The sequence below is a fragment of the Artemia franciscana genome, chromosome 6 (genome assembly GCF_032884065.1).
Source record: "Artemia franciscana chromosome 6, ASM3288406v1, whole genome shotgun sequence".
In the NCBI taxonomy this organism is placed as follows: Eukaryota; Metazoa; Arthropoda; class Branchiopoda; order Anostraca; family Artemiidae; genus Artemia; species Artemia franciscana.
Genome location: NC_088868.1, coordinates 11,966,685 through 11,983,731, shown reverse-complemented (window position 1 = coordinate 11,983,731; position 17,047 = coordinate 11,966,685). Strand labels below are relative to the sequence as shown.

General features: G+C 34.9%; 1 protein-coding gene across 2 annotated transcripts in view; it reads right to left on the bottom strand.

The window, feature by feature from the left end:
* LOC136028056 (xanthine dehydrogenase/oxidase-like) overlaps positions 1-16,567 on the bottom strand; it is a 103,875-nt gene extending 87,308 nt beyond the window's left edge. For both annotated transcript variants that reach the window (XM_065705649.1, XM_065705651.1), the window contains exons 1-2: positions 16,374-16,567; positions 14,608-14,831 (exon numbers count right to left, since the gene is read on the bottom strand). In XM_065705649.1, the coding sequence (XP_065561721.1) occupies positions 14,608-14,831; positions 16,374-16,545 (396 nt within the window). In that variant the 5' untranslated portion in view covers positions 16,546-16,567. The remainder of the gene's footprint in view (positions 1-14,607; positions 14,832-16,373) is intronic.
* Positions 16,568-17,047: the final 480 nt, after the last annotated feature.

Here is a 17,047-nt window from a genome sequence, read left to right as displayed (position 1 = left end):
CTGCTTCATACATTTTTGTTCCTTCGGAAAAAGGGGAAGGAAAGAATAAAAACATTTTGGTGTTAAAAATATCTGCGCAAGCTTTCATGCTTATTCTACAGAATTCAGTCGCTTTTAAGTTACCTGTAGAAACTTATCAGCAAAAGGAAATTTGCTTGATTTTAAAAAATCGAGAAAACAACGGTAAATATTTCGCAGTTCATATGATTGACTTACCAATAACGTACCACTTGATGCCTTTTCTTTATGTTCTTTACGAATATAATAATCACTTCTATCTTAAAGTCAAATTTAAGCACTTTTTGAACTCTTAAAATTGACGAATTTTCAATTACAGTATGAGTTATCGGTCGTTTTTGACAAAACAATACTGCGTTTTCTCTGTCGTTTTTTGAAAAAATAATATCACATTTTCTCAGTGTCAAAACTATTTATGGTTAGGTTAGGTTAGTTAGCTTAGGTCAAAAAGTGCTTAAATTTGAGTTTGCAATAGAAGCGATTATTATATTCGTAAAGAACATAAGAAAAGGCATCGAGTGGTATGTTCACTTTATTGGTAAGTCAATTATATGAACTGCAAAATATTTACCAAAACAACTATATAGTACAAATGAGTTCAATATGTCTGGGAATCTTGAAACGGGACTAGAAGCATCAATTTACACGAACAAAATTTGATATTACTCCCTAGAAAGATAGGCGCACACGTGGGTTTTTAAGCTTTCCTTACGCTATTACCCTCAGATATGACCGTACCGAATCTGTCGTTGCAGAATATCAAAAGGGTTTCCACCGAAACTTTAAAAGTCAAGCCTTTTCCACTGACAATTCATATAACTTCACAGCACAGAACCAACTTCTCTCATTTTGTGCCACAACCAGGGAAGTAATTTTGGTCCAAATAGGGTCAAAATGGTATTGATAGAAAATTCCAGAGAACCACTCGGCTAAGAACCATCGGAAAATTGTCTTCATGGCCTTCGGGTCTCAGAGGCCAGTTTTACGCACAGAGGCACATTCGTTCCTAGACTTATAAGTAGTCTACTTGCAGTCAAACTATGATATTAAAAGCAACGATAAATTAAACTAAAAAGATTCTTTTTTCAAATTAAAGTAAAGATTGATGCTAAAACTTAAAATGAAAACAAAATTATGCTAAAAATGAGGTGGGTTGCTGCACCCTTTCCCCACTCTAAAAACCGGACTCTTGGACTCTAAAGTCCAAGCATGATTTGTTAATGCTTTACAAATGAATGCTATACCTCCCCCCCCCCCCCGAAAAAAAGAAGAAAATTTTAATTCTTTTCATCGTCATGCTCCCAGAATTAAAGTGCTCATTTAGTTAAACTTTAGCGTAAAGCTTGGAGGTTGATTTTTCTTCGTTTTGATCTTAATGTCACTCTTTAATGTCATATGACTTTCTGTTTGATACTAAAAAATGCTGGGAAAAATCCTACATGAATCATATTGTCAACAAAAGCTTTGGCAAATTGTTGTTACCAAAGGGGTAAATACAATTTATTATTATCGAACTTGAAGTAGCATAAGGATTATAATGGGGAAAGCGCAAGATTTAAAAGCAATCAATTTGCTAAAAATTGTTTTTTGAATACACTATTTCTGACTTGGGGGATTTAAATATCTTTAAATGGGGGATTTAAACTTTTTCAAATCTTCCGAAAAGCCATTGAAAAGACACCGAAGGGTGAGGAACACCCCCCCCCCCCCACTTTTCTGTCTGTGGATACAACTATGACACAGTTAATATCTTGTCCATGAAAAGTCTCATGCTTACTAAGTTCCCCAACAGAAGTCATTTTTTTTGGGGGGGGGGGCGAGGTATATATTAAAAATTAAAGTAATGAAAGTCCTGTTACAAATTATTCTTTACTTCTCTTGACAGTACAAACGAAATAACTTGGCTTCAGATCCTAAAGCGATTCTGGTCAAGATTTCGATTATTTAAAATAATTATGTTACGTTTTATCATGCAAATAGACCTATTTTTTATTTTATTATAGATTGAGGAAACGTTCTTGGATTGCTTCAGTAGAAAACGAAAGTATGTTTTGGTAACACCTGACTTTGACATTGACAACATTCTAATTAGGTTTGTGAAAGTGATCAATATTGGAAATATGAATTCTGAGGAGACCTAGAGTGGATAATTCAAGCCTGCATAGAATATAGATAATCAGTCTATAAACAAATCTAAAGTGAAATCATATTTCAAAAAATAAAAACAGATTCTGCATAATAAGTGCCATCATACCTATTTCATAATATTGAAAATAGATAAAAACCTCATTGAAGCCTAATTGTGTTAAAGTGGATTTTGAGGTAAAAAAAAGATAATTCAATTTAAGATTGAAAATAAAGCGCATTGATTTATCTTGGAAGGAACAAAAAACTTAAATTCTACATAATAAGGATTGAAATAATTTTGTGAAAGTCATAAATATTGAGAACATGAATTTTCAAGAAGACCGGTGTCAATATCTAAGCATGCTTAGAGTTTAAATTAAGTTTTTCCATTTATAGGCGTAGAGTGAAACCATATATTGAAAAGAGACAAAAAAAAACATATTCAAAATGAAATGCGATTTTAATACTTTCTTACCAACATTGAAGATAAAATAAAAAAAAATCAATTAGGGCCTTTACTAAATAAATTTAAACTCCTAAGCTATGCCTAATCAAATTGATTAGATCAAATCAAAATCAGATCTTCAGATCAAGATTATGAATTTGAAAATACAAAGAAGACAACAACTCTAAAAATATACAGGACTATGGAACATATCTTAAAAATCTTGATATTTCAGGGTGGGCAGGGGAGAACAATAGAAAAGTAAAATTTTGATTAAAAAATTTTTATGAATAAGGATTTATTTACTAAGATTTTTTGGGGGGAATAGCGATTTATTTACTATGATAGTAATGCTATGATGTTAACGATTTTGATGTTATGTTCAGACTAAATTCGGATCAAAATTATGAATTTGAAAACACAAACAGACAACAACGTTAAGAAGGTACGGAATTATTTAGCAGATCTTAAGAATCTTGAAATTGCAGGGGGAACGGGGACCAGCAGCGGGACAGGAGTAGAAAAACAAATTTTGAATAAAAAAGCTTTTATGAATAAGGATTTATTTACTAAAACAGTAATACTATGGTGTCAACGATTTTTATGTTGTATTCAGATTAAATTCAGATCAAAATTATGAATTTGTAAACACAAAAAGAGACAACTACTGTAAAACTATACAGAATTATGGAAAAGATCTTACGAATGTTGGGATTTTGAGGGGAACGGGGACCACCAGTAGAAAAACAAAATTTTGATTAAAACTTTTGTTATGATTAAGGATTTATTTATATGGCAGTATTGCAATTGTATTAACAATTATTCAATCAACAAAACAAATTTCGGGGAGAGTTGACAAATTTAAGCCTCAAAACGTACCTTTTAAGGCACCCCCTCCTCTAAGAGAAAGATCTAGTATCTTCCTCAAATCTTTATGGAATTTACTCAGTCAATTAAGCTTACGAATGAGTGCCTACATTATCCGTTCAAATTGCTTCAACTCAAATCGACTGCATAGATGAATATGCCACCATGTATTAGTACAGGGTCAGAATCTCGGAGGCTAAATAAATACCGATTTAATAGTTCTAAACGGTTGGTTATATTACAATTTAAATTGATAGCGTTTCAGTTCTAGTCGGATCATCAATGCTGGTTTCTGGCACAAAATTACACAAATCAGTGCTTTATTCTAGTGCGATCTTTATCAAATATTTCGTGGTAACGAACTGTAGTAAGGAGCAACCCGAATCAATAGTAACTGAAACTCTAAAAAAAGGGAATTTGATACCAATAGTTACGTCAAAAGCATTACATTTTCGTTCTGATTTTCAATATATAAGTTCCATCAAGTTTAATTTTACCCATCAAAAGTTACAAGCCTGAGATGATTCGCCTTATTCCAGAAAATAGGAGGAAACACCCCCTAAAAGTCATAGAATCTTGATCAGACCATCAGATTCAGCGTATTAGATAACTATACAGAAGTTTCAATCTCAAATCTACAAAAATGTGGAATTTTGTTTGTTTTTTGTTTTTGCCAGAAGACAGATCACGGATGCGTGTTTATTTGTTGTTGTTTTTTTTTTTGTTTTTTTCATAGGGGTGATTGCATCGACCCAGTGGTCCTAGAATGTCACAAGAAGGCTCATTATAACGGAAATTAAAAGTTATGGTACCTTTTTTAAATGACCAACAAAATGAAGGGCACCTAGGCCCCCTCACACGCTTTTGTTTTCCCAAAGTCACCTAATCAAAATTTTGAGATAGCCATTTTGTTCAGAATAGTCGAAAAACCAAAAAATTAAGTCTTTTGGGACGACTTGATCCTCACAGTCCCCGGGGAGGGGCTGCAAGTTACAAACTTTGACCATTGTTTACATATGGTAATAGTCATGGGAAAGTATACGTAAATTTTCAGGGGGAATTTTTTTGCGTTGAGGGGGAGGGGGTTATGCGGGAGGAACATTCCATGGAGGGATTTATCATGAGGGAAGAGAATTTCCATGAAGGGGGCGCAGAATTTTCTAGCATTATTTAAAAAGAACAATGAGAAAATAAATATAGGAAGTTTTTTTCAGCTGGAAGTAAGGAGCAGCATTAAAACCTAAAACGAAAAGAAATTATTTCGTATATAAGGGGGTTCGTCTTCTCCACAATACCTCGCTCTTTACACTAAAGTATTTCTAGTAAATTCAACTATTTATTCTACGGCCTTTGTGATTCAGGGGTCATTCTTAAAGAAATGGGACAAATTTCAAGCTTTAGTTTAAAGAGCGAGATATTAATGAGGGGGCGAACCCCCTCGTATACGTAATAAAAATATACAAATGTAGAAGGTCGCTACGTAAGTTAATTCGTAAGTTATGAATATATATTACTGATAAAAGGAGCGAAATTAAAACTCAAAACGAATTATTCCGTATATGATAGGGCTTCCACCCCCCTCAACGCGTCGCTCTTTACTCTAAAGTTTTTCATTGTTTTAAAAAGTAGAGTTGTGAGAAAGAGTCAAACTTTGGCGTAAAGAGCGAGGCGTCGAGGAAGGACAACCCCTTTCTTATACGGAATAATTTCTGTTTGTTTTAAGTTTTAATGTCGCTCCTTATTTGCAGTTAAAAAAAAAACTTGTTTTTTCATTTAATTGCTATAAAAAAGTCACATCAGCTTTAATATCTTTATTCTAATGAACCCTTTTCCAATATTTATTTATCACAGGATCGATATGACCAACCATAGTGAAAAAATAGTTGACAATAAAGTATTTTGTCATTAGTTGAGTTTAACTCTTAGTAGCTACCCGCAATTCAACGAAATAGAGGGAACGAAATTAAAAGGACGATTCACAAATACAAGGTTATTTTCAATGGCATTTTAAAGACTATTATGAATTAAAAGTCAAGATAATTAATGGTAATGAGCATTAGAAACATATGTTAAGCCATACCCGTCCAGTAGTCAGTGCAACCAGAGATAGCCAAAAGAAAAATTAAACTTTGCGTGTCCAGAATATAGTTTCTGGTCACATCTACGGTTTGGATCCAAAGAATAAATAATAAGATAGTAACACAGCAGTAATACTTCACGTCTGAGATTTGACATGTCTGAGATATGGGTTGGTCGGAGGTTTAGTCCCCTTTCGCAGCAAACAAATTAGCCCTCCTCTTCATTAAATACAACATGCCTTTACTAATGCAAACAATGCCAACAAGAGCCAACACCAGGGGCGTAGCTACGTTATTTTTATGTGGGGGGACAAGAGGGGGTGCTACTGAAGTATGTGCTCTTCAGGCAGTTATGACAAAGGCAAATATTTAACTAACACACTACTTAGTGAATTTAAAAACAATGCGCAGTACATTATTAATAATAGACACATTAAATAATCATACATATAAGTACCGGTGCATGACTTTTACTTAAATTGTTTGCAATAAGCTGCCTGAACTGCTGCAGACGACAGTAGTAGGCTTTTTTCAACCAGATTCACCACTAATGCTGCAGTACATATCCTCCCTCCACTTCCCGCAATCCCCACGCCAAGCACAGGATTATCAATCTCAAAATTGAACCAAGCTTTATTCTAATGGCCATCGCGCTATTCATTTGCTCTTAATTTCGAATGGGTTTCGACTCTGTAAGATTTAATTAATCGTACTAAACTCTAAATATGCGTGATTTACTGAAATATTATTAAAAATATTACTAAATTGATTCGTTTACGGGTTCGCCGATTTATCTTAAAAAATAGCATTGACATAAGCAAGCCACATAAAGCCGAAACAAAAATGTTAGGCAGCGCAATTGCGCTGTCTAAGTAAAGGTACAGGATAAGTCAAAGTATTAACATACATTGTGTGACACTATATTGTGACATATTCCCCACATTTAAGTAGTGACCGTATTTCATATTTGAAAGTTTTCGGAAAATAAAGTTAGAATTATTAACTTATACGTTGGGCATTGTTTGACAAAGAATATCCAGAAAATATGGGCAACTCTTAGCATTATTGAGGCAGAAATCTTAAATAATTAAAAATTGCCAGGGATGCTATTTGGAAGGGAAAATTGACTCCTAGAGTTTGAAAATTACTTTCCTCTTTGTATCTTTGTTTAAAAAAATATATTTTATAGAAATTACACAACAGTTTTCCTTGCGTAAATCTGGCTATTACACTGAATATTGTTTTTATGTCTATAATTCCCTTCAAAAGCAAAACTCGGTCTCCCAGTGCTGCATGGTAAAACTGATTTCAATAGAAAAGGAGAATGGTTTCTTACAGCTTATACATGCACACAAAATTTCTAAATTGTGAGAAAAATATATATATTTTATTTAAATTCACTTTATTCTATTCTCAGCGGACATTTCGTACAGCATGCTGATGTAGAGATCCCACAAGTAGTGGCCCACAAGTGTCCCACAAGTAGTGCTGGCGTTGTGGGGAATGCGACTAATTTCAGTCACAATTTTTAGCACATTTATGTCTTTTTGGAGCTGGTTAAAAAAAATATTTAGGAAAGTGAAAATAGCAAGAAGTCAGCAGGGTACTATATATAAGCAGTTCTACATTTATGGGTAATTTGTGAATCCCGAACGTAAGGGAATAGGACGTTATCAGCGCTTATTAGGCATTTCAATGACAAATAAGATAATCGGAGTTTCAATTAGATAATGGAAACAAAAATTAAAACAATTAAATGATTCTTGGAGCGGATCCCCCTCTACCAAATTCCATGACTAAACTACAACAGATTTGACCAATCTAATTATAGTACAAGTATCATTATAAAAAGCACTTACTTTCTTTTTCAATGATTTTGTTTTATTCAGAAAATTATGTTCACTGTAAATCTACCTTCGTATTCTTCAGTGGTTTCGATTCTGTTCTATTTTTACACATGTAGATGTAGATGTTTTACAGATATAGAGAGTACATTCATTTCCACTTTTGAAAGTTTTATAAAAAAGAGAATCTAATCTTGGACTGATAGATTTTAGGAAGTAAAAGCACCTTAAATATCGGGGGGGGGGGGAAGTGACCTTAGTATGGCGAAACAGGAAGCATGAGACATTTTTCAATTGTGCCATTAACTAGGCTCACATTTTTACTTGACGACAAGGTTTCAAAGGCAGTATATTTGGGAAAAAATTAATGTAGAACATATCGAGAAGTGTAATAGACCCCTATTTCTCTCGTTTCCCTTATGTTGAAACGAACAAGGAATAATTAGAAAAACATCTGCTCAAAGTAAAGAGTAAGTTTGACAAAACAAGAAACAGGTTTAAAACTGCTTAATAAATCACAGTTTTTTCCAGGTTATTGCGGGGGGTGACTGTCCCTCTTTGCCCCCCTCCTCAACGACGCCACTGGCTAACACTGGACCCTATAGGACTAGTTTCTTCTTGCATCCTCCTCCATGCATTAATTTTTCTTTGTTTAGGAATATTAATACTGATAAATATGAGAGGGGGTCATCTCATTAGTTTTTGGTATAAGTCGAACTACGGATTATTAGGTTTCCATCGTCCATTTTTAGAAGGAAAATTTTAGGTTCTTCTATTTAATTTCCCTATCCCAAAGCGCAAAAATTATTAGCTTAATTTTGTCGTGCGTTTGACTCATGAGAAATCGATTGCTACTTCTCTCATGCTACTGTTTCAGAAAATCACTAAACATTGCACAAAGTTGCTAAGGGTGGTAACACTGATTGCGAGCAAAGAATTCCATTTAATAATTCTCTGGCCCTCTCACGAATTTATATTTTTGAGATGCATATGCAGGATTCTTCGAAAGCTTTCACTTGTATTCAGTTTATATGAAAAAAAAAAATAAAGGATACGGCACTAGACTTCTTAAGGTCCGAACCAGTTGTGCTGATCTCCGTCTCAAGGCCCTTCAACCAGGCAGTACAATGGGAGGAGGGGGTGGGGGCCAGCCATCCTGGGTTTTCGCACACCCTTCTTCTTTACCTTCACTAGATTTCTCCAGGCACCTATTTAGAGCTGGGTCGACTCTGGCTGAGCTTACAGAGTCACGCCACTGAGCCCAAACCAAATAGCTGGCGACACCACGAATCGAACCCTTGCCCTTCAGACAAAGGATTGGTTTAGCAGGCCACTAGTTTCTGTACATACAAGTACAGCATTGTGAAGTCAGCTGTATATTTGAAGTTCATTGTATGGGTTGTTGCACTTTAAAATTTAATTGAGGAAGATCTCAAGGGGTTCCCGAATTCATACAGCCATTCATAAAAATGACTTCCTACATTACAACTAAACTATGATACGAACAATGATCAGTTTCATTCAGGACGCTGATCTTAAGGGCGCTCAGCTTGGATATTTTGATGACAGACTTGAGTCTGGAAACATTTAAATTAAGGCGTTGCCAGGTCAGTCAACGTTACTTTAGGAAATGACATATTTCGTCCCCCAAAACTAATTTTTAGATTGCATTGATTGTAGCTAATTCATTTTATAATATTCTGAACATACTTAATCCATGCATATTCTGGCTATGATCTCCTTACCGAAGGAACTCAGTCAGGATCTCAGAATCACAGATTCTAGGATCAAGATTGTCTTATCAGCAAATGATCAGCCGTTATTAAACAGAATACAACCAAATAGAGACACTCTTCTTATTTAAGTTCCTTCATTCCACTCCTAAATTTAATAAACCCATTTGAAATAGGCTACGCCTCCGCCAACTTATAAAATGTCCTTCATAACTGCACATTCACACAAAATTTTTCTTACTAAGTTTGAATCAAAATAAACTCATATCTAATCCTAATATACATTTCTTTCATAGGACAAAACGAACTTACAAATGTGAAGGAAGAATACAAACATGCCAAAAGTTCATATTTTTACACCCTTGATATAGAAAGATAAAATTGTTAGTTCTTTTTTTTAATATGGAATTTGAGTGATGATTCTCAAAATCAATAATTTAGTTCATTACAACGTTCCTGGTTCAATTTGGCTAGTTCAAGCCCTTCTAGCCTCATTTTCATTGTCGCTGATTTAAAATCATTCAGTCAAGTCTGCCAGTATGAATTACAAACAATCAGTCACGTGTAGTAAAACTATAAATAAAAACACATGTAATAATTCTTTATCAAACAGTTCGTAGTGACGAATTGTAGTAAGGAGCGACTCGGCTCAATAGTAACCGAAACTCTAAAAAGGGAATTTTGATTACATCGCATTTTAATGCTGATTTTAAACATACAAGTTTCATCAAGTCTAGTCTTACCCATCAAAATTTAAGAGCCTGAGAAAATTTGCCTTATTTTAGAAAATAGGGGAAAACACCCCCTAAAACCCTTTTTTTCCAGAGGTGATCTTATCGAATCAGTGGTCCTAGAATGCTCGAAGAGAGCTCATTCTAACGGAATCAAAAGTTCTAGTACCCTTTTTAAGTGACCAAAAAAATTGGAGGGCACCTAGGCCCCCTCCCACGCTCAATTTTTCCAAAAGTTACCGGATCAAAATACTAAGATACCCATTTTATTAAACATAGTCGAAAAACCTAGGAACTATGCCTTTGGGGACGACTTACTCGCCCAAAGTCCCCGTGGGAGGGGCTGCAAGTTACAAACTTTGACCAGCGTTTACATATAGTAATGGTTATTGGGAGGTGTACTGACGTTTTCAGGGGGATTTTGTTTTGGTTGGGTGGAGGGGTTGAGGGGAGGGGGTTACGCGGGGGAATCTTTCCATGGAGGAATTGTTCATGGGGGGAGAGAATTTCCATGAAGGGGAGCAAGGTTTTCTAGCAAAATTGAAAAAAAAAAACAATGACAAAATAAATATGAAAAGTTTTTTCAACGGAAAGTAAGGAACAGCATTAAAACTTTAAACGAACAGAAATTATTAGAAATATGAGGGGTTCACCTCCTCCTAATACCTCACTCTTTGCGCTAAAGTAATTTCACAAATTTCAGCTATTTATTCTACGGCCTTTGTGATTCAGGGGTCATTCTTAAGGAATTGGGACACAATTTAAGCTTTAGTGTAAAGAGCGAGGTATTGACGAGGGGGCGAACCCCTTCATATACGTAATAAAAACATACGAATATAGAAGTTCGTTACGTAAGTTAATTCGTAAGTTATGTATATTTTTTACTAATAAAAATGTTCGTAACAAATCAAAAGTTCTAGTTGCCTTTTTAAGCAACCAAAAATTTGAGGGCACCTAGCCCTTTTCCCCACTCCTTTTTTTCTCAAAATCGTCCGATCAAAACTGTGAGAAAGCCATTTAGCCAAAAAAATATTAATATGCAAATTTCGTTTTAATTATTTATGTACGGAGAGCCAAATTCAAAACATGAATCAATTCAAAAAAAATCCAGAAATTAAATATAATTTTTTTTTGAAACTCAAAGTAAGGAGCGACATTAAAACTTAAAACAAACAGAAATTACTCCGTATATGGAAAGGGCTGTTCCCTCCTCAACGCCCCGCTCTTTACACTAAATATTTACTGTTTTGAAAAGTAGAGTTGAGAGAAAGAGTCAAACTTTAGCGTAAAGAGCGGCGCGTTGAGGAGGGAACAGCCCCTTTCATATACGGAGTAATTTCTGCTCGTTTTAAGTTTTAATTTCGCTCCTTACTATCAGTTTAAAAAAAAAATTGTTTTTTATTTAAAATCAAAAGGGATAGGATTTGTACGCGTCCAGAATGATATGACAGTGTGTTTATTTGGTAGAGAGCTCCTTACTTAAAAAGAAATCTACTTAAAAATCCAACTTAGTCCCTTAGGTCGAACTCTGATTCTTTAAATTGAATACACAAACTATGAAATTCTATACTTGACAAATGGATATTCCAGTATTAAAATAAGCCAAGTACATTTTTTTTGTAATTTTCAAGGTATCTATATGCCCCAATGACAATCAGTGTCACCTACCTGCCTTTGAAACCAAATTCATACGACGCATCGCCAGTGTGACCTACCACGACAGGGTCCCTAACTCCAAACTTCTCCGTAATCTGAAAGTCAAACTCACAATACTGGATAAAATAAAACTACAACAACTCAAATGGCTAGGACATATTCAACGCATGGCTAGCATTCGTCTTCAAAACATAGCTTTCGATGGACGAGTACACGGCTTTCGCCCCAGAGGTCGCCCCCCCCCCCCCGAAGATATGGAAAGAATACTTTTTACCCTATATCATGCCACAGCTCTTCCACCTGGCCGACAGCAGAAGCACCTACGGGAGGCATATTAATAAACTGGTTAAAGAAGAGGCCCCAAAAAGACCTTCGAGGATGGACAGAACTTAAGTCAAGTCATGTATACACCAAATGTATCGCATCTGGAGTTATGATTCTTCGGTATAATTGTTATATTTCAGTATATGTTGAGCATTTTCCACAGGCCTTCAGTATATCTCCAGCATATCTTCAATATCAAAACCAAAGGAGTAAATCTTGAAAACTGCAGGTCTGTGGCCAGTAGGAGGAAAAAAAAGAAGAGTAAAAACAACCAAACGAATATTTTGCCTGTATACAAGAAGGCGTCTCCAGCGTAGAAAAAGGGAAAGAATTTAACCGTTGCAAAAAAATAAAAAAAACAAACTAAGAAATAACTAAGAAATAAACTAATATAAAAATAAGAAAAGATGGGATAAGAAAATAAACAAAGCAATAAAGAAAAAAACTAAGAATAATAAAAACAATGAATACAATACTTACTATGTGCAAAACCCAGGGAAGAAAAATATAAACAATCAATGAGCTGCTCCTCTCAACAATACAGAAGCAGTTGCCTTTTTTCCTCTCTTAATGCTCAGGACACTTTGTTGTATGCAGCCAAAATTCTTCTTCTGTTTCTTCAATTAGGTGAAATATGGGCTTTTCAGTTGAGAATATTTAGCCCTCTCCCTTTTGCTTCTTTACATGAGGTGCTTTGGACTAATACAAGGTGGCTGCTAGTTGTCTGTCTTGAATCGGCTCTTTGAATTTCAGGAACTGGACTATCCTGGTATATCTTTCGACTTCAGAATTCTTTATGTAGACGTAGTCAGCTCTTTTTAATAGTAGCTGATAGCTCCGTTTTAATTATATGTCTCGCAGTAGGTCTTTGCATTCCAGAAAATGAATAATCCAGGTATATATTTCGAGTTCAGACCTCTTTGAGCAAGTTTAGTCAGCCACGCTTTGAACTAATGGTGGAACTTTGAGGTGTTTTAATTACTTTAACAGTTTACTTGGAAGGACATGCTGTGCAGACGTTTGCATAGTACATTCAAATAGGTAACCGCTCCTTGTTTCTATTGTGATATCTGCAGAATGGTTGACAACAACTATTTGTTCTTGTTCTTCTTTTTCTTCCTAATGGCCATACCCTTTTCAAAAACCGCTGTTTTCAAGAATTACTTCTTTGGTTTTGTAATGGTTGGCCTGTTTCAGTTGAGATCTTGTATGTTCAAGATATTCAACATATTATTTTTATTTAGTAAATTTCTGTACTGAAGAAAGGTACATCTTTACATTTTTTGGGGCATATACCCACCAAAAAACACTCCCTGATCCAACCCTAGGAGTTACTGTGGTGAAGATCATTTGCTGTTGTCTCTCCCATTGCTTATAAAGTAAATATAATTTACTTCTTACAAATTCTTGGTTTGCCACCCTTGAGTCAACCATTCTACATGGCCATTCGGATTTTTTCACCTATGAAAAGCCAAAATCTGAGATGGCGTGGATGTTCAATGATTGATCTCTGCCATATGGGAGGAACGGGAAAGCTTTTTAGTTCTTAGAATGAAATTAATAATTATCTGAAGCTCATTTGGTGAATGGTGAATTTTATATGTGATCCCTCAAAATTTATTTACGTGCTTAAGCAGCGCAGTTGGCCAAAATATCTAGAATATGTTGAAGGCCCCCCCCCCCCTGAAGGACTTCGCACATCATTATACATTTTTATTGGATTATAATGTTTTACATTTAGTTGGTTCCATCCTAACAAAGGAATAGCCACCATCTAGCTATGCCGATGCAACCACACCAGTGATAGGGATGAAATGCTATAGGCTTATTTACCCACTTTTGCCCGTGGGCGGCGATTTGATAACCCAGACACAGAGGCAAAAATTATGTGGTCACTCTTTCCTAGCACGTTGGGACAGCAATTTTATTCCTTGAAATTTATCATCGAACTAAAATAATCTCTGTTCTCCGTTTTTGTGGTAAAAATACAAAAACAATGACGCCAATCGTAGAGGATCAAGCCCTCTAAAGCCATATGATGTTAACAAATAATCAATTTTTTTCAGCCTTTCCTTCAAAAAATTCTTACTTCCCAACCCCTTCTTACCCAAAAGACAACAAAATAGTGCATCTGTCCAACCGAAAGCTGTCTTAAAAATATTTATTTTTCCGTTATTAATAAAGTCAAACATTACATGGGCTGCCGCATGAAGATGAGGAGCTTGTCCCTCACCCCTTATAAAGCACAAATTAAAAAAGAAATGCTAAATTTTGTAAAACTAAAAAAAATTGTAGTTTGGTACTTATCCGTTGTATGAACGGAACTAATTAATACATACAATTTAGTCTAGAGCTGTAAATATTATACTTATTTAGAACGAGGATCTTGTGAGGATTCCTAATTTGTATAACTGGAGAGGGCGAAGTTTGGGCCTAATTGATCCACTATATTCAAACTTTCTTAGTAGATACGCATAATCAAATAAAAGCAAACCTGTTTTTTTTAGACATCTTTCCCATTAATAAATATTTTCCAGATTACAATCCCATCCTCCCTCTCTAGAAAATTTTCGCAGTCACCCATGAAACATTATAGCAGCACAATCAACAGCTGACAAGACTCATTTTATTCAACTTTGATTCTTCCTGTATTCACTTTGTTTCCCATCATTTATTTGCAGTATCATTGCAGTTTTATATATTAGTATTTGTAAATTAATAGTGACAATAACAAATTATCATATAAGCTGAGTAGTTCAAAAAATGAAAGTGAAAGCAAGTCACCTCATTGAACTTCCGAATTCGAAGCTTCCTTTCGTCATAGTTAGAAGAAACACGCAATTTGTCAATCAGCTTCTGGAAGTTTTCTCCATCCCAGGGTAGTTGGCGATGACCAGGGCTTCCATGTGTTCGAACGTTTTTCAATCTTACATTAAATGGGTCTAAACCTAATTCAGAAGCAATGTGATCCATGATTATTTCACTCATAGCAATACCGCATTCAGAACCTGAAATAGAAAATATATATTTACGACATAAATACAAACAACAGGGAATTTTTTCTTAAGACAGTGGAGCTTTAAACCTAAATGAATATTTCGACCCTACATCCAAAGGGTGTCCTCAGAAAGACTAAAAATAAAAATATAAAAGAAACTTACATTCAAATATTACCATTAAACTATTTTTTTTTAAACAGTCCTAGCGTCCTTACTTCAGGGAAGTTCAAACAGGACTGTTTTACGACCAGTAAGGATGCTAGGACTGTTATAATTCTTCTTTTTTTTTTGTCGTATTTGAATGTAAGTTTCTTTCATATTTGCATTCGTTGTTTTGCTGTGGGTGGCCCTTGGACATGGGTCGAAGTAATCATTTAGGTTTAAAGTTCCACTGTCTAAAGAAAAAATACCCAGTTGTTCTACTTGTTGTTTATGTTTATGATGGAAAGGCAGTGTGGTCTTTGTCGCTATTTATATTTACGACAGGTCATGTATGTTAATTCAGAAGGCGTTATGTTACAAAACAACAAATTTTTATTGGAGAAAAAGATAACTTGAAAAATGTGTTTTAAGTTTAATCGTTTTCTCGCATTGTCCCGGAATGTTTCAATATCATATGTAGGCTTCCTGATAGATTCCTCGAGCAGTAACCTGCTGTATTTCTTAAAAATCATCACATTCGGTGTATTTGAGAAAATACTCCTGGTTTGGCTGACAAACACCAGTCATAAATTACGATCATTGTTTCCAAGGGTCTTCTGGAGTGAATGGCACAGCACCCCAAGCCTACAAAAACCTTGTGACAATTCAGTCTATGAGTTTTTGAACTCCAGTCTAAAATCCTCTTCCCAGATTAGGATGATTCTGAAAGGAAATATTCCTGTATCTACAGCCTGTATCGTCGCATGTTAAGAAAATATAGTTGTCTTCGGCACTAAATCAAAGAATTTGCGAATAGCAGCAAATAAACCCGTCAACATATACTATTCATCTTTTAAAATTTGGTTCTAAATTGATTTTTAAATAGTTTTGAAAGCTAAAGTTTTCTTACAGAAACTCAATTCTATTCAAATTCTCGTCAATCGACTACGTTAATTACTGAAAAAAGAAACAAGCTGGAAAGGGAAAACTGAGCAAATTTGAAAATAAAATGGTCAAACTGATGGTAATAAACGGTAAGTAAAGAGCGACCCTTGTCAATACACCACAAGACCCCAAAAAGCTAAATTTTCGAAACAATATATTGATAAGACAAATCCATATTATATGCAAATTTGCAATATTCAAAATCCAAGAAGTTGCTCAAAAGTTATTAGTCTGCAAAATGTGTATTCCTTTAAAAACAAAACGATAATGGCCATGATACTATGGGAATTTAGATTCTTAAATTCAGCATGTCTGAGAGCCCTGGAAGTAAGGATTCCGTCTTCTATCTACAAGGACGCATTTTAGTTTTACCAAATATTATCAAGGATGTTTTTTCTCTTCTTTTTTTGTCGCGAGTGATCCTATCGAACAAACCAACTTTAGTAAGCTTTCTGCTAAAATTACCTGGTGCTCTCATCCATGTTGTTGACGGTGTATCTGTTAGCACTACATATGGTGTAATTTTGTAAGCCTCTGCATCATAGCAATTGTAGAACTGTAATGCTGCTTGAAACGATGCAGCCTCATTTTTGTCGCATCCAGTGTCATTGTAGAAATCGACTTTTGCCGCAATCATCTTCCCGTCTTTTGTAATACCAACCTTCAAGATCATAAATACTCACTATTCAGAAAAAAAAACAAGCTAAAATTAGGATAAATTAAATCATTTTTAAGAACAAGATCAATGGTGGCAACAATTAGTATTATTCATCGCCAATCTCCCAATTATCAATTTTAAACCGTTTTTGACTTCCCTCAACTGACTTTTTCTATACAAAATGGGAGGAATTTTCCAACATAAAATATAACCTATTCTTCATCCATAAAATATTACTCATTTAACTTGCACGATATTTTAGCATCCATTTTACATATGGTGGTTAATTGCAACCAAGGCCAGAATTTTTATTCCGGGAGAAGGGACAAAAAATTGGGTACTTGTGTCTTATAGCCACCACACTCAAGTTCTGTCGAGAAGTGAACTTTGATTAATGGAACCAGTTTTTTAGACCAAGACCTAACCTAACCTCACCTGAGCTGGAACAAACAGGATTCACACATTTGACTGTGAACCACAA